Genomic DNA, 18,527 nt, shown 5'->3' with positions numbered 1-18,527 from the left:
CCCCACACATGCTCTCCTGTCAACCACTTCAGGCTGCAGAACTGGCAGGGCTAAAGATGCCACGCAATACCTGGTACCACACTTGTAAGAAATAGCTATTTTGGTGTGGCAGCACCTACACTTTGGAACTCCCTTCCTATTGACACCAGACAGGTGCATTTGCTGTATTATTTCTGGCGCCTGTTTGAAACCTTTTTGTTTAGGCAAGCTACAGACATTGACATGATTTAGTCTCGTTTTGGTTACTAATGATTTAATTTTTTTTTGAAAAGTTGTTAGCTAATTGTTTTTAACTGCTTTATTGATAATTCTCACATTTCTTGAAAAGCACTTTGTCACAATATATACAAATTACATAATTTTTATATTTTTTTAATTGAATAAATAAAGTAAGACACAAGCAAATAGTTTCATGTTTGTTCACGCTAAGATTTCTCCATCTTTACACTGCAACTATTGTGACAGGGGCTGCTCCCCACAGATGATTCTCCAGTCCCTTAGATAGTATGGGGTTGGGGTACTACACTCAGAACGGGGAGCCTCAGACACAACCCTGCACATGTATCTCTTTCTGTGCAGGCCTTGGAATCCCAGCCTATTACTTTTCAAATTCAAACCACTTGGTTTCAAAACTGATAACCTGTAATGCCTACAAAGCCAGTTTGAGGCCCTCTTGCTACAAAAAATTATCCCAGGCAGGAGCTATGAACACACAGGTAACTTTATGAACATTGCTGAGCCTTTCAGACTCTGGAGATAAAGCACTGAAAGTTGAGGGCCAAGATTCAAACGAAAAGCTGCATCCAATGCAGCACAGAGAGTTGCAGTCAGGAGAGGCGCTCAGAGAAGCGCAAGGGCTTCAGCACACCATTCTGGTGCTATTCCGGAGGGTCCTCTAATTGGCAGTGGGGTTGGGGCAGCACAGTGACAGGAAGGGGCACATGCAAATTCCTCAGGCAGCCCTTTGGATCCTGTCCCAATTTCCAGATATTTCCACAATCACATGATTACAGTTGCTTGAACCCTTGTTCTGATCCTACCTTTCCGTTTCAGTCCATCTTGTTACCAGTGGAGGCTTCCTGAATCTATAAGCATGATCTGTAGAGAAATGTAAAAGGGATGCTTTTCGCTCACTGTCTCTCACAGGACGATCATCTAAAAAAAAAAAAAATACAACCCAAAAGGGAAGAAAATGTATTTATGATGGTCTGCATGCAAGGAGAACATTTGCAAATTGAATACTAGAATATTCCCAAATTTATAAGATGAAAGTTTTTTCTTAAAAACCCCCACACAATTGTGCACCTTGTGGCAACTGCCCTTGTGCGCCCCCCCCCCAACTACACCACTGTCTTGAAGGGAACAGTGAGCGCAGAGGGAGGTGGTTTCTGAGATTCTGCAGGTACAGGGAGAAGACTTCAAGGGCACCTCTGCACCCACAGGAGCCATGTTGGCAACCCAGCTCCAGAGGGCAGAAACTAAACCAATGGGTTCAAATTCAAAGATGAAGGCTTAGTCTATACATTAGGAAGAACTTCCCAATAATATGAACAGACTGCCTTGGAAGGTGGCAGTCTCTGCTTCGTTAAGAGGTTTCCAAACAGAGGCTTGATAGCCACTTATCAGGAATGTAGTAGATTTCCTGCACTGGCAAGAGGCTAACTAGATAACTCTGATGATTCTCTTCCCTCCCCCTCATGCCTAAATCTGGTGCAATCGACTGGATTAAGTTCATGGTGACCCTACATACAACATTTAAAATATGTGTTCTGACCTATTTTGAACATTATCTGGGTTTTAATATTTAAGTTTCTTTTTTTACAAACTTTATTCAAGTTTTTAAAAACAATTACCAAGCATAAAGTGTTGCCTTCCAGGACAAAATACATGTACAGGTATTTTATAGTTCTATTCATTTAACTTTTGAAATATTTTCAAGCAGTGAGTCACTATAAGTCAAGTGTGAAAGCAGAGTATAAAATAATCCGAATAATTCAAAAAACTTTTCCCCAAAACGTGGGGAGAATGGCACAATGTAAAAGAGGGTACTGATTTGCTCCCTCAGTCTGTAAAACTCAGGCGGAAATTGTCAGAACAATATCCTAGTGGCACAGAGACAGACGCCACCAAGAGATGCTTGTCAATTCAGCCCTCTGAGCCATAGCCCCTTCTGGTTAATAATGAAAATAAAGGGTCCAGGGTATCTTTCATAACACTGCGAACCAAGAAGGGGAGGTACTGCAAGTAAGAGAAAGAAATGGGAGACGAATGATTTCTTTTTAATTTTCACACCATAAAGCAGCTCTATGCACCAGGGGCATTGCATGGGGGGTGCCAGAGGGATGTGGCCCTGGGTGAGGATTTTTGAGGGGGCGTGAAGCAGGTGTCTTTATGCAGGCACCCCAAGTGTGGGCCGGCACTCCTCTCCTGGTGTTGGAGGAACCAATGCTCATGGAAAGGAGAACTGGGCTGGGCTGCACTGGGGGCGCCAGCGTGGAGGCGCCTGGTTCGGCCTGCCAAGTGCCATGTCAGCTGGGCTCCCCCAAGCAGGGGCGGCCAGGCGGCACAGTGCAAGCCTGTGGGCTACAGTGTGGAGCAGAATCACTGCAACGGGGTCAGAGGTGAGCGCTGGGGTGCTGCAACGGGCTCCTTCACCCTCCATGCCGTGTCGCACGAGCACCCCCTTGGCACTCCCAGGCACGTACCAGCGCATGTGCGCCCCAGGCACTGTCAGCTCACTCAAGACCGCAGCTATGCACAGTAACTCGGAGCAGGGCTTTCAGCGCCACTGCTCCGGTTTAGTGCCAACAGTATCTACAGGTACCCATGATCTGTAACTTCCAGAAACAACTGAATACATTTGTTTCACCAGGTAGAAGGGTCTCCAAAACTATCCCTGAGTAAGACTGCCAAGAACTGCATGGGTTTGTGTAAATGTAGGTAAGTATCCTGTCAACAGAAATTAAGCAGGAAACAAAGAAGAAAACTATTTTCTTATCCAAGTATTTATGTATATAGCTGCCACGTAGAGCAAGGTGTGCGTTATGAGGACGTCTAATGATATCACATTTACAAAAAATATTGAAATGTAACCGTCAAACAGAATAAAGCTCCCTTTCATTCACAAACTACTATGACTGTGACATTGTTCAAATGATTGCTTTATGGTCTTGGTTTGGCTCTTTAATCATTCAGAATCAAGACTCTGTAAACTGAAGTCACCTTTCCCTTCCCATCGAATCTATGATAATCTAACTGTGCTAGCTTTCCAATTACAAATGAATGGTAGAACTCACAGGAACTTTGATAGGAGAACCATGATAAATTCTCCTACTGGACCTACTCCCTTTCCCCCCAGTTCATTTATTACATGTTTTTGCCATTGCGTATACACATGCACACTGTAACTAAGAAAGTCAACCTCAAAGTCCTGATTTCTTTATACTGCTCAGAAATTTTTACCTTGCAAGGGAAAAGAAGGCAGGCTCTTTGCCAAGATTCAACAGCCATCAAGGCTGTCTGTTACCACTTGGAGGCTGGATTTCTGACTCCCAGCCACCTCTCCCTTCTACTTCATGACTGACAGTTCCCAAACCCACCTTCAGGTGAAAAGCATCTTAAAGGCACTGAAGTATTTGTGGGATGGGACAAGACAGGACCAACAGAGAACAGGAAACAGGACTGGCCCCTTTGAGCACATGCAAAGAATTTGGATACAATTTGCAAAGCTTCCCTATAAAAAGGCAAGAATACTACAAATGGATTTGGTATAGCTCCTGTTGCTCGGTCCCTGCTCCTGCCAACCCAGCAGTTCGAAAGCATGTCAAACTGCAAGTAGATAAATAGGTACCACTCCGGCGGAAAAGTAAACGACGTTTCCGTGCGCTGCTCTGGTTCGCCAGAAGCGGCTTGGTCATGCTGGCCACATGACCCGGAAGCTGTACGCCGGCTCCCTCAGCCAATAAAGTGAGATGAGCGCCGCAACCCCAGAGTCGGCCATGACTGGACCTAATGGTCAGGGGCCCCTTTACCTTTATCTTTAGAATAATAGAGTTGGATAGAGTTGGAAGGGACCTTGCGTACCATCTCATCCAACCTCCTGCAATGCAGGAATATGCAGATCAAACCTGCAACGTTGGCATCATCAGCACTACACTCTTGTCAACTGTCAAGAGTCTTGTCAACTTGTCAAACTATCTGTCAGTTTTTCAGAAAATGCATACATAGGAAACGAGAAAGAAGGTAAGCAGCAAAAGGGAATTATGGCACTTCGTTTAAACAGAGATTTTGGCCACACAGCAAAACAAAAACAAGAAGAAACAGCTTGGCCACAAAATGTACCCTCAACGAGTAGCAGCAGACATCCTTGTTTCCAGATGTGTGCATGTGTATATGATACATGTACTTTCAAAAATCTATTTACTGCATTCACATTCTACATTTAGTTGCTTGCCTTAAAAAAGTAACATGAGATGATAAAAAAATATTTCCCAGCTTTGGGAATAGCTGGGCAGCCAAAATATTCTCATCACCTTTTTCTTTTTCTTTTCAATAGGTACTAACATGGCTCTGTTGTGTCATCTTACTCACCCAACTGCCTGAGATTCGGGAGCATGTGAATGACAAAAAGACGATAATCAGATTCATTTTTAACAACAGGATTCAGCCGGAAATCCACATCCTTGAGTGCAGTTAAGCTGTGGAGTCGAAATACTTCCGACAACGAGGAAATGTAATTGAAGTAAAGATTGAGCTTTTCTAGGCATGTAAGATGTTGAAGACCCTGTTAACAAATGGTTAAAAAGCAATTTTATGTTTATTCCCATCTTACAACTCCAGTAAACTGTGCATAAATCAGTACTTATTGCTTGTAGCCACAGACAATTGCAAACAGTGCTAAGCAAGTTAAATAACTAAAGCTAAGATGTAAAAACATGAGCCACTGAGCCACCCAATTTCCGTTTAACGAAAGAAAGCATAGCTAAAATAAACCATTCAGTGAATTATTTATGCTTACTAAGATTAGTGAACACTTTTGCAATCCACTGACACTTTCTTTAAAGCTCAAACTTTCCTAACTGCAGCAGCAAATAATGCTACTTGATACACTCATAGCGATCTAAAAGCAAGTATCACACACTATCCTGTATTAACCACATATAAAGGTAAAGGGACCCCTGACCATTAGGTCCAGTCGCGGACAACTCTGGGGTTGCGGCGCTCATCTCGCTTTCCTGGCTGACGGAGCCGGCGTACAGCTTCCGGGTCATGTGACCAGCATGACCAAGCCGCTTCTGTCGAACCAGAGCAGGGCATGGAAACGCCGTTTACCTTCCGGCCGGAGCGGTACCTATTTATCTACTTGCACTTTGATGTGCTTTCGAACTGCTAGGTGGGCAGGAGCAGGGATCGAGCAACGGGAGCTCACCCCGTTGCAGGGATTCAAACCGCCGACCTTCTGATCGGCAAGCCCTAGGCTCTGTGGTTTAGACCACAGTGCCACCCGCATCCCATTGACCACATATAGTGGGATGGAAATTTCACTCTGAAAGAGTCATATAATGGATCAAACAATAAATAATGGGCTAAGTACTCTATGCAACCACATCCACAGATATATAATCTATATCCAAAAGAAGCAGTTGCTTAATCTGAATAGGGTACCTTAGATAATTGTTAAGTTATAATGCCCCACTACTTGCCCCTCAACACCCCGCACCAGGGGCCGGAGAGCTTTCCTTCGCCCCTGGGTGCATCTAGCTCAGTACAGTGGTACCTCGGGTTACATACGCTTCAGGTTATATACGCTTCAGGTTACAGACTCCGCTAACCCAGAAATAGTACTTTGAGTTAAGAACTTTGCCCCAGGATAAGAATGGAAATTGCCCGCTAGCGGGAGGCCCCATTAGCAAAAGCACGCCTCAAGTTAAGAACTGTTTCAGGTTAAGAACGGACCTCTGGAACGAATTACGTACTTAACCCGAGGTAATCTGAATGGCAGTGGCATGTTTCTTAACCTATGCTGGACCACTGAAATATGGTACCTTCCTTCTCAAGGGATTTAGACATCGTGGGTGAGGTTTTATCTTTTTACAGACTGTTTATAGTTGTAAACCAGCACAGGGTAAAATAACCAATCCTATGCAAACTGGGTGAACCATGTCTGAAATGTTAATTCGCTTACAAAACTGTTTAATTCAATAGATCTACAATGTAAAACATACAAAGCCCCAAATATGCCTTACCTCCAAGGTAGTCAATGCATTGCGTGAAAGGTCAAGTGATTTTAGATGAATAAAATTTTCCATTGAGTTTCCTAAATGACTAATCTTTTCATGGTAAGTTCCAGGAAGAGACAATGACCGGACATCAGCTAGAATGAGAAAATTATTGAGAGTTTAATAATTCATTCCGATGGCACTTAAGATAAGGAACAACGTATTTCATGATAATAGCGTGGATCAAAGTGTTTAGAAGAAGTGTCCATCAAGGAAGAAAAAGAGAATAGGAAGGAAACAGGGTGGCGGAAACCAGACTTGCACTGCACTGACAAAATATTAAGCGTAGCCTACATTTCAGAATGCAACTGAAGGTGGGTCCCAAGTCCTAAAAGGCTAAAAACAGAAAGTTGATTTTCTGATGGCTCCAGAGAACAAGAGATAGAAAATTGGCAAAGTGCAATATTGGATTGGACTTGATTTTTACTTTTAAAAAGGTATATGAAACTTTTGAAGTTGTGCAAAACCTTTTGCCCAGTTCAAGAGTTGGAACAGATACAAGAGAAGATGCTATCAATACAGACACTTCATGTAATCAATCCAATAAATAAATTGATCCCATAATTAATGGTTCCTTTGAGTCTACTGCATCTCTGTTCTGGTCTCGTCTCCTTCCAAATGGTCTCACTGGGGACAGGCAGTTATTGTCATTCTTTGCATAACTAGGGCATTGAAGTATTTCCAAATCAAATACCTATCCAGCTTCAGAATGAATTCATGTTGTTTCTTCTTCACACAAGTGAGTGCTTTGGCTTTGCCTTTTACCAGTTGGGGTACAAAATACACTCCTCTGAGGCTGGGTGGAAGAGAGCTTAATTCTAATCCCCCCCCCCCACTCTCCAGGTGGCTCCCCAATGTTGCTAGCCTCCAACTCCCATCATCCCCAGCCAGCATGGCCAATCATGAGGGATGATGGAATATGGCGACAGAGACCCAGTTTAGTCATCTCTGTCCTAAATTATTTCAGGTGTAAGGATGAGCTGTCTAATAACACCTGGAGTAGCACATTCTACATTTATTTGCAGTATTATTTCTATTTTAATTCAGAAAAGGAAGTGTATGATGGGAAACACTGCTGCAAAGTATTGTGCCTTTCTCTTTTGAAGAAATTCTGAATGTGCATTCCAGAAGTGTGGGCTGATGCAAATGTTAACTCACTCCTGGGGGAGCCCTTTTGAACCCCAGTAAAGAGTGTGACCACTTCAGCTCGTAGATGCCCACAAAGGCTGCTTCTGCACCGTGCAAGGGATCTCCTAATAAGACAAGGAGAGCCACTCCAGGGATTAACGGACCACAACTCCCCTACTTGGTGTTTGCTTTATTTATACACGACTGTATTTGATATTATAATGATTGCGAGAGACAAGAGCAGCAGCAGCAGCAGCAGCAGCACGTTGTCTGCGCCTGCGCGAAGCCTAGAAAGGTTTCCCGGTGGACACATAAACGCTGACACATACATCGCCCCCTACTGGACAGAGGATCGACCCGCCAATCAACAGCCTCCGCCTCTCCGATAGGACAGCGCGCACCCCTTGTCCAGCCCCCTCCGCGCGCAGTACACCAACCCGCCCTTTTTGCCGCCTGATTAACGGATCCAACAGCCAGTCAGGGCGCCTGGTTTGAAAGCTCCGTCTGTCAGTTCTCCCCCCCCCGCCCCCCGCTCGTCGGTCACCGAGATTCTGGTGCGTCAGGCAGACTCTCTCGCGGATGCTTTCCTCCGTCAGCGGAACCCCGTCCGCCGCCATCGCTTTCCGTGCGCCCCGTTTTAAACGGGCGCTTGCCGCCCTGCCTGAGGGGAAGCCAGCGTCGCCGCAGGGCGCATGCGCCGGGTTATGCTGATCCCGCGCCGGGAAGAGGCCAATCGGACCCTCGGCCTTGGGGAGCGGAGCCGCCCCCGGGGAGGCCGCTGCCCAATCAGCCGCTGAAGAGTCGCGCGCTCCGTTGCCGGGCAACGCCTGAGCGAGTTCCGCCTTCGGAGCTTCTGGGCGGGAAATTGTCTGAGGAGGCGTCTGAGGAGAGAAAACAAAAAGAAGCAGCTGCGAGGAGCGGGGCTTGAGTTGTAGCACAAAACACAACGACGTTGTATGTCCTATGATCTGGGGACACCCAGAAAGTACAAAATAAATGCAGCTGCGTAAGAACACGAACCATTCCCAAAATAGGATTATGAACGAACCTCTTAAATATATATGCACATATGTAATGAGAGGCATGAGCTCACTTTTGCCTCGTGATACCTTGGTTTACAACCATAATCCGTTCTGGAGCTCCGGTTGTGAACCAAAACAGGTTGTAACCCAAGGCGCACTTTCGCCAACGGGGCCTCCAAAAACAAATAATTTGTTGTAATAAAGGGACACACTTCAGGGTTTGACGTGGTTGTAATCCAAAACGGTTGTAAAAAACGGTTGCAAACCAAGGTACCACTGTATCTAGTATAATTTGAGATGAGCAATCTCTTTAAAATGGGGGGGGGCGGTTTATTGGGTTGATTATGTATTTTGCAATTTATATTGTGATTTCATCCTGTGAGCTATTTCATTGCTTAGGCCTGTGTAATTATGAGAGTATTTACTGGAATTTCATTCTTTTGCAATTGCAGCTGATTAATAATTTGTTAGGGACACGGGTGGCGCTGTGGGTTAAACCTGGGACTTGCCAATCAGAAGTTCGGCGGTTCGAATCCCCGTGACAGGGTGAGCTCCCGTTGCTCGGTCCCTGCTCCTGCCAACCTAGCAGTTCGAAAGCACGTCAAAGTGCAAGCAGATAAATAGGTACCGCTCCGGCAGGAAGGTAAACAGCGTTTCCGTGCGCTGCTCTGGTTCACCAGAAGCGGCTTAGTCATGCTGGCCACATGACCCGGAAAAACTGTCTGCGGACAAACATCGGCTCCCTCGGCCTGTAAAGCGAGATGAGCGCCGCAACCCCAGAGTCGGCCACAACTGGACCTAATGGTCAGGGGTCCCTTTACCTTTACTAATAATTTGTTATTTACACCTTAATTTTGCCTTTTTGAAATTGAGTTGTGTTTGCAAAGTATACTGAGTCCCAAGAATGTAGAAGCTGGCCAATCCTTTCCTAAATGAATAATGAAAACTGGATTATTTATAAAGAACACCGTAGAAATGCTTTCAAAACAATGGGAGTACAACAACTTCAGCACAGAGCATGATTCTTCCTCTGCCAGGACCTTTAAAGGGGAAAGTGGGATGTTCAGTTTTTATGGAAGTAGAAGGGAGAAGGATGTGTGTAACAAATGTCTTCTGGATGTACTTGTACAAAATCTTGATTTTCATGAGATCAAAAGGTACAGAGGGAGGATGCTCACAAACTGACTCTTCTTGGGTGGAGATTTGGTGTCAGAGTTTTCCGCAGCGTTTAGAACAAAATGTTAATAAACTTACATGTTACAAAACAACAGATGTGTTGTAATCAAGCATAGGAATTGAGTGATGGCAAAAGTGTTTATCATTGGGAGCTGAGAAAGATTTTGTAATTTCTTGAAGACCATAACTTAAAACGGGTCTCTTTCCCATTGGTCGTAAAAATAAGTAGCATACTCTGAATGGTCTGCAAAGGAAAGTTGAACTTAGTGGCAATGAATTTAAGGGCAGGATTATACATACACACGTTTTGATTATTCAATTCTTTATTACTCTAGCCTGGTCTTCCCATACAGCAGAATGAAGATGTAGAATCCAAAGGTAGGTAGCATCATTTCTGAATCAACCCTTTAACTTACAAACTAGACTACCACGAACAAAGTTTTTATTTATTTATTTTTTTAAAAAATATTTATTAGGGTTTAAAATAGAAATAGATATAATAAACAATATAGCATATGTCTTAACATAATTTCACATCTTCTTTGGACTTCCTCACATCTCCCGCTCCCACTTTCATCGTTATAACTTTTTGCCAGCAATTTATCATCTTGTTTGCATTCTTATGTCCCATCTGTTTATTTATAATCTTGTAATTCTCAAAAAAGTTTATATTTTCTCAATCTCACTTATCATCTTAAATCATCTAATTTAGTGGTGCTCAATTGTTTATGATCTAGCATCCTGCTTAACATTCACTCAAATTACAATATTTTTGTAAATAAATCTTGAATTTCTTCCAGTCCTCCTCCATCCTCTCCTCTCCCAGGTCACGGATTCTGCCGGTCATCTCAGCCAGTTCCATATAGTCTATCAGTTGCATCTGCCATTCTTCCAGTGTGGGTAGATCTTGAGCTTTCCAGTGCTTTGCAAGAAGTGTCCTTGCTGCTGTTGTTGCGTACATAAAAAATGTCTGGTCCTTCTTTACCACCCCTTGGCCGACAATACCCAAAAGGAAGGCCTCTGGTTTCTTTATAAAGGTATACTTAAATACCTTTTTCAGTTCATTATAGATCATTTCCCAGAACGCCTTCACTTTAGGGCAGGTCCACCAGAGGTGGAAGAATGTTCCTTCATTCTCTTTACATTTCCAACACTTATTATCAGACAGGTGGTATATTTTTGCAAGTTTGACTGGGGTCATATACCATCTATATATCATTTTCATTACATTTTCTTTCAAAGCATTGCATGCAGTAAAGTTCAACCCAGTACTCCACAACCTTTCCCAGTCCTCAAACATGATATTATACCCAATGTCCTGCGCCCACCTTATCATAGCCGATTTAACCATTTCATCTTGTGTATTCCATTTTAACAGCAGGTTATACATCCTTGAAAGTACCTTAGTCTTTGGTTCTAACAGTTCTGTTTCTAGTTTCGATTTTTCCACCTGGAACCCTAGTTTCTTGTCATTTTTAAAAACTTCTTTAATCTGAGCGTAATGTAACCAGTTTCGCACTTTATCCTTCATTTTCTCCAAACTCTGCAATTTCCAGTTGTCTCCATCTTTTTCTAGTATTTCCCAATATTTTGGCCATTTGGCCTCCATATTGGGTCTTTTTCGGGCCTTAGCTTCCAAAGGTGAAAGCCACCTTGGAGTTTTATTTTCCAACAAGTCTTTATATTTTGTCCAGACATTAAACAGTGATTTTCTGACAATATGGTTCTTAAAGGCCTTATTGATTTTAACCTTGTCGTACCATAAATATGCATGCCATCCAAAAGTATTGTTAAACCCTTCCAAATCCAACACATCAGTGTCTTCAAGAAGTAGCCAGTCTTTTAGCCAGCAAAAAGCTGCGGCCTCATAATACAACTTTAAATCTGGCAGGGCAAAGCCCCCTCTTTCTTTCGCATCAGTTAATATCTTAAACTTAATTCTGGGCTTTTTGCCCTGCCAGACAAACTTAGAAATATCTCTCTGCCACTTCTGAAAACACTCCGTCTTATCCAGAACCTGGAGTGTTTGAAACAAAAACAACATCTTTGGCAATACATTCATCTTGATAGCAGCAATTCAGCCTAACAAAGAAAGTTTCAATTTTGTCCAACTGTCTAAATCTCTCTTAATTTCTGCCCAACATTTTTCATAGTTATCCTTAAATAGACTCAGATTTTTTGCTGTTATGTTTACCCCTAGGTACTTTACTTTTTTAACCACATTTAGTTCTGTCTCTTTCTGAAACCGTTCTGACTCTGTGTCTGTCAAATTTTTCCCCAAAACCTTAGTTTTCTGTTTATTTAATTTGAATCCCGCCACCCGACCAAAGTCATGAATCAGTTGTAATACTCTTTTCGTACTAGACTCTGGCTCCTGCAGGGTCAGAACCAAGTCATCTGCAAAAGCTTTAAGCTTATATTGTTTCTCTCCGACCTGAATTCCTTCCACCAACCGGTCCCCTCTGATCATATTCAGGAGCACTTCCAGAACCGAAATAAATAACAAAGGGGAAATAGGGCAGCCTTGTCGTGTTCCTTTTTCAATTTTAAACTCTTCTGTAACCACATTGTTAACTATCAGTTTTGCTTTCTGCTCTGAATATATCGCCTCAATCCCATTCTCAAAACCCCGTCCCACTCCCATTCCTTTTAAATTTCCCTTCATAAATTTCCAGGAAATGTTGTCAAAGGCCTTCTCCGCATCTATAAAAATTAAGACTGCTTTTGTGTTTATATCTGTTTGCAAAAGTTCCAAAATGTCAATAATATTCCTTGTATTAGCAAACAAGTGTCTGCCTGGGAGAAAGCCTGCCTGGTCCTTGTGAATTACTTCAATTAAAACTTTTTTAAGTCTACTTGCCAAAATGTCTGCAAATATTTTGTAATCCACATTTAGAAGAGAGATGGGACGATAGTTCTTAAGTTGTGTCTTTTCAGCTTCCGACTTTGGTATCAATGTGATAAACGCTTCCTTCCACGACTCCGGCGCCCTATTCCCCTCCATAATTTCGTTGCTGACCTCCATCAAGGGTTGTATCAAATAATCTTTTAGTGTCTTATAGTACTTGGAGGTCAGCCCATCTGGCCCTGGAGATTTGCCCAATTGCATGTTCTGAATGGCCTGTTCAATCTCTTGTCGTGTTATTTTACAATTCAGGATTGTCCTGTTTTCTTGTGACAATTTTGGTAATCCATTTTCCCCCAAAAATTGTTTAATCTCAGCCTCGTCTTGCGGCCCTTGAGTGTATAATTTCTTAAAATATCTCTGGAAACACTTCCTAATGTCCACAGGATTCTGGATATTTCTTCCTTCGATCTCCAAGTTTGTAACTATTTAATCTTTGTCTTCTCTTCAACTGCCAAGCTAGCAGTTTTCCACATTTATTCGCCGACTCAAACGTTTTTTGTTTCATTAATTTGACCTTCCACTCTATTTCCTGGTTTATCAGTTTAGAATATTGTGCTTGATAGAGTTTAATTTCTCTCAAAGTTGGCTGTGACTTCGGGTTTAATCTTAACTTCTTCTCTAATTCTTTTATTTTGTCCAGAATCTTGTCTTTTCTCTCATTTTGTGTCCTTTTCTTTACTGCATTCTGTTGTATCAAGAATCCCCTCATAACGGCTTTGCTTGCGTCCCAGACGATTCTTTTTACCACGAACAAAGTTTTTAGACTTCCCCCTCCCTGCAGATGATTGCTTCTTTCCAGAAGAGGTCAGCAGGCTGTCGTGACATCACTTACATAGGCCTTTTAATATTTTTGGCAAAATCTTTTCACATCTTCAAAACATGAGCAGATCATTCCTGTTATGCTAGAGGAATCTCTCCTCAGGGCATTCTTGGTCCACTGTTGACCAGTCATCAAAGTTTGGTGGCAGTGTCACCCACTGACCCACCTGGAACAGACCAGCAAGTGGATCCATGTCTTTTTCAGAGCTACAGTTGCCAGAGAACTATCCCTTCGCGGAGTTGTGGTCTGGGGCCTTGGCAATGTAATCCATTGATTAAATTCTTCAAAGTTATACCTTTTGTAGGTACGAAACAGGCAAGAGAAAGTTAAATTCCCAAGACCACTGCAGATAAATCCTTGAATTTGAACCAACATTGATCAGATTTGTACCCTACATTTTAGCAAATGGAACACTGGACTGCATATAGAATGCATTTCTGAATCCAAAAAAAAGGTATACAATATTTGAACATCATTTGCCAATAGCGTTAAATTCATTGCACCCCTAAATGACAAGCTCCGTATGTTTTTACAGTAAGAATACAAATTGGCATCCCTTTCATTAAACAGTTAAGAAAAGTGCTTTTATTTGAAATCTGTTCTATGGGTTTTGGCAAGGTAACAGGGTAATAGTTTTAGAATAATGTGAGTTTTGAAAGAATGATGATGAATCTGTTGTCATGTGAAGCAAGCACAGAGTAAAGTATTTGGATGTTCTGCCAGTTTTTAGAAATATCTTCCTTCCCTTTAATTTTAACATAATGATAGCATTCATAGACTGTTTATGCTGCTTTTATTAGGGTTTTACAGCAAACATGTGCAAGCCAAAAAGGCAAATCATTAATTTAAAAATTGAAGCAGGAATTTCAGTAGAGCAGATTTCTCCCCTAAGAGTGGTATCGTATAACTAAAGTACAGAGCAGGTTGTAACTTTTCAAAACACTGTCTCTTCAGTAATTTTCAAAGCTTTGAATGCTTTGCACTCTGCATTTTGTTTCATTGTTTTAGATGCAAACATGCATGCACTAGAAGATTACAATGGGTCAAAAAAAATGGATGTACCGTGCTATATTAGAAGCAAAAAAACTTGTTTTGATGAATTGGAAGAGCCGCAAAAAGATTCCATTGAGCACATGGATTGATAATATGGACAGATTAGCTACATACGAACGAATTGCATGTCGATGCAAATTAAGAATGGATAAATATGAATAAATCTTGAAGGAATATTTAAGCGATAAGGTGGATAGTGATGGGAAGTAGGGGGAGGAGAGAGAGGGGGGAAATATTGTTTAAAAGGTGTTGTTGTTGTTTAGTCATTTAGTCGTGTCCGACTCTTCATGACCCCATGAACCAGAGCACGCCAGGCACTCCTGTCTTCTAAAAAGTAGTCATAGGTATATCAGTGTATTGAGATCTGAATTGTCAAATTGTGTTATTAGTGTTATTAATGGTTTTTGTTGTATGTGTCTTTTGCGGTTGGTTGTATTGAAAAATTAATTTAAAAAATTAGAAAAACAAAAACATGCAATGCGCTGATTGTTTAAATTGTCTACTTTTAAGATAGGCAATTAGCTGGCAGTCCTTTGACTCAATCTCTCCCTTATGCACATCAACCATCTAATCTAGTATGAAATGAGACACACAGAGAGGGCTCTTTTTTTATTCCCCTTATCCAGTGTGAATAGCAACAGAGACTGCTGGTTTTCCCTCAGTTTCTGAATCACATGCACAAGAAACATTCAGATGGGAGCAGGTTGCTGAAGTGCTTAAGGGAAAGCTCTACCAAAGCTTCCATTATTCACATAGAGTTGGGGGGCTAAAGACCCCTTTTTGCCTGTATGATGAGAGTAAGCAACTGACTTGAATAATGGCAAGAGGACTCTTGGTTTTCACATGGAGTTGAGGGACCTCTGCTTAAAATTCTGTGCATTCCTTAGGTAACTTAGGTATAGTTCCACTCTAAGGCAAGCTCATGTGGGCCATATTACTAGCATCTGTGGAGGTATCTCAGCAGCTTAGTGAGAAAATCTTATACAGCCTCAAATGTTTCTTCCTTTCTCAGGCCTCAGAAGCAGCAGCATAGCGTGTGCTACCGTTGCCCGGGGCATGTGTGTGCCGGGGGGGAGAGGCACGGAGGCAGCCTGTTGCGGCAGCTTCAAATCAATCGGATCAGACTGATTTGAAGGGCACACTCACTCCACCCTGGCAGCCTGTGTGGAATTGCAAGGCTGGGGTGGGACTCTCCACTGCTTCCACCCCCTGGGCCACGTGGTCTTCCTCCCTCCTTGATGGCCCAGGGGAGGGGTGCACACGGCTGTCCCTTCAGTGGCCATAAGGAGAAGGAGGCACTGCTGTCACTCCCTTGAAGGTCCAGCCTGGGTATGTAAAATATACTCGGAGTCGAGTGTGGATTTCCTGCTCTTTATTCAGCTCATGGTGGTGAGGAGGAATGAAGTTCCCCCAGAATGTCTGCTTTATATACATTATTTATACAATGGGCCCCACATGATTGGCTAATCCCAGGATTCACCTGTAGGCCAATCAGGTTGCGGATTCACTTCCACCTGGAGCTGGATTGAGTGGCTCCTGTGGACCAATCAGACTGCTGCATTCTGGACCCTATTGTTCTAGGACCAATCAGACTGCTGCCTTTTGGATCCTATTCAACTCAGTACATAACACCATGGCTTCCCTCCATGCAGAGCCAAGCTTGAGGAGGGAGCCTGTTGTGGGGGTGCCTGGTTGCACCCCATCATCAAAATGTGCCTAAGGCCACGCTCCCGCCAGCCCCACACGCTATGCCACTACTCAGAAGACAGGCTAAAGAAAACACCACTATAGCGCACTGCTTAACAGAACTTAACCACACTGACATTTGAGCAGTGAGAGGCGATGTTAAAGGCATGGCTGTGTTAGGAAGGAAAATCAAGAGACAGGAATTGAGAATCATTAAGCAAGCTAAACTGAGGTCCAAAAAAGATAAATGGCTAAAAATAACCTGCCTTGAATTTCAGGGAGGGGGGGCACTAAAGATGTTAAAACATTTGAGATTTGGAAACATGCCCTGCAGGGTTCCTGGAAGCAAAGTTATCAGTCACCATGGAGGAGGGGGCAAGGGTGGACAAGACAGAAGGATTAAGGGGGTCTAAAAATAGCTTCCACCCAGGAACATAGTGAATGATAAACACCAAATTGCTTCCAGATGCTGCGAGAACTAATATACGTGGTTGGAAAAGGGAATGTGATTTCCCGCTCCTCCCTCCTTCCTGTAAATTGGGGTTTGCAAGTTCTTCTGTTCTCAGCCTGGAGCTCAGGTGTTGTTCAATATTTGCAGTTCATTCAATTTCTCTAATGATGGGCTTTAGTTTCTAACAGTATTTGAATTAGGAAGTTCTAAAACATTTTTTTGAGTACGCTTCATCTACTTCCTTTGCAATTCAAACTACCTTGAAGAAACGCAGAAGGCAGGTTGTGTGTGTAACTACCAGATTGTGATATTTTGCAAGAGCTCATACACAAAACCATAGAATTGTAAAGTTGCAAGGGACCATTGCAATGCAGGAATCGTTTTGCCCAGTGTGGGGCTCAAATCCGTGACCCTGAGATTAAGATTTTCATGCTCTACTGACTGAGTCCAGTTGCCCTGGACTGAAGGAAATTATTTAATTCCTAGTTATTAGAAGCATGGTCAAGGGGGTCATTTAAGGAGGAAGGGGGTCAACTATCTCCCCGCCGCCGCCGCCAATGTTCAGAGCTTGTGTTCCTCAGGAGCACCTATATCTCTGACCATCTCACTACATATGCTTTATACTGGTCTATTATATGAGCTGATGGCACACATTCTTGTTGCTTCAGAAACTAGGGGGCTGGGCTGTTTTTCCTGCAATAACATCCCAATAGAACTTATGCAACAGAAAAAGTGAATGATCACAACAAATGTGTTACTTTTCTACCATTGAACTTTCAAGGTATCTAAGAGTGGAGTTATGGGCTGTTCCAAATCTTCTTGTGCCTACCTCCCAGAGCTGGCCCAACCATGAGGTAGGGTGAAGCAGCTGCCTCAGGCAGCAGAAATAGGTGGTGTCCCTGCAGTCACCTCACCTGCCCCACTGCTTCCAAACCACCAGAGAAGCAGCCCAGGTAAGGATGGAGGTGGTGGCAGAGCAGCTCAGCCTTGCTTGCTTGTCCCTCCCACCCCTGAGGGCAGAAAAAGACAAGCAGCAAAGCCTTGTGGATCACCCCCCCCTCTCGCAGAGATAGCCACTAAGAGGGAGGCATTCTGTTGCAAAGCTTTGCACCCCAGCAGCATGGCGAGGCTTTGCAACAGCTTTTCCTTGAGGAGAAGCCCTTGCAGAGCCTCACACGCCCCACCCAACTGTGGGGGCAACAGCAGAATGTTTTGCCTCAGACACCAAGATGTATTGAACTGCTGCTGCTGCCTCCTCACTCCAATTTTATTTATTTTTTGTCTGCCCTTCACCTGTTGGAATCTGAAATGGTATCTCTGTCCAAATGAGATTGCCAGTTCCTAGCTCAGTTGGTGGCCCCCAAAGTGACTCAATCTCTTCTTCCTGGGGCAGTTTTCCTTAGACTTTCTGCACTCAGCACACACACACACACACACACACACACACACACACACACACACCAGGCCCAAGCACCTGTTCCACGGGTGAGAACATACAGACCACCACACCCTGTCATGTACAGAAGCCTCTAATCCAAAATGGGGCTTAGAATAAGAATAGGAATAACAACTCTGCAACCGTGCACAGGGAAATGTCACACTTTCTGAGTTTCCTTCTTCTTATATATCTTCTCATGCCAGCTGGGCCTGAAAGGTCCTCTTCTGTGAAACTATACAAGGCACAGGAGCCCTGGATTCTTTCCCATCTATATCATCTGCTAATGATAAAGGCTTATATTTTTTTAAAAAACAGGAGAAAAAAGGATATCTTGTTTCTGCCATACAGTTTGGCACTCTGATCAAATACTTCTTTTTCAAACAGACGGTTGTTGTAATGTTTGTCCCAGGGACATAAGAGATACAAATTATTGAAGTATTGTTTTCATTAAGCCACATCTGTTGGTGTAAGAGAATGCCAGCCACTTGCAGGATCTCTTGATGAAGAGTCATTGTGTAATTCAATAGCTGGCATGTTCTTACACCACAAAAATAGTCCAATGAAATC

At 43.0% G+C, this 18,527-nt stretch overlaps 1 protein-coding gene across 6 annotated transcripts in view; it reads right to left on the bottom strand.

The window, feature by feature from the left end:
* CEP72 (centrosomal protein 72) overlaps window positions 1–8,113 on the bottom strand; it is a 29,528-nt gene extending 21,415 nt beyond the window's left edge. For all 6 annotated transcript variants that reach the window (XR_013978550.1, XM_080976703.1, XM_080976705.1 and 3 more), the window contains exons 1-4: window positions 7,951–8,113; window positions 6,246–6,373; window positions 4,591–4,783; window positions 1,041–1,155 (exon numbers count right to left, since the gene is read on the bottom strand). Coding sequence is in view for 5 of the 6 variants with exons in the window: in XM_080976703.1 (XP_080832829.1) it covers window positions 1,041–1,155; window positions 4,591–4,783; window positions 6,246–6,373; window positions 7,951–8,023 (509 nt within the window). In the remaining variant the exon portion in view is untranslated. The remainder of the gene's footprint in view (window positions 1–1,040; window positions 1,156–4,590; window positions 4,784–6,245; window positions 6,374–7,950) is intronic.
* Between the last annotated feature and the right edge of the window lie 10,414 nt (window positions 8,114–18,527).

This window comes from Podarcis pityusensis (genome assembly GCF_964106645.2).
Source record: "Podarcis pityusensis genome assembly, chromosome: 13".
NCBI classification, from domain to species: Eukaryota; Metazoa; Chordata; class Lepidosauria; order Squamata; family Lacertidae; genus Podarcis; species Podarcis pityusensis.
Note: the sequence above shows the minus strand (reverse complement) of the source record. Positions and strands in the feature narration are given on the sequence as shown.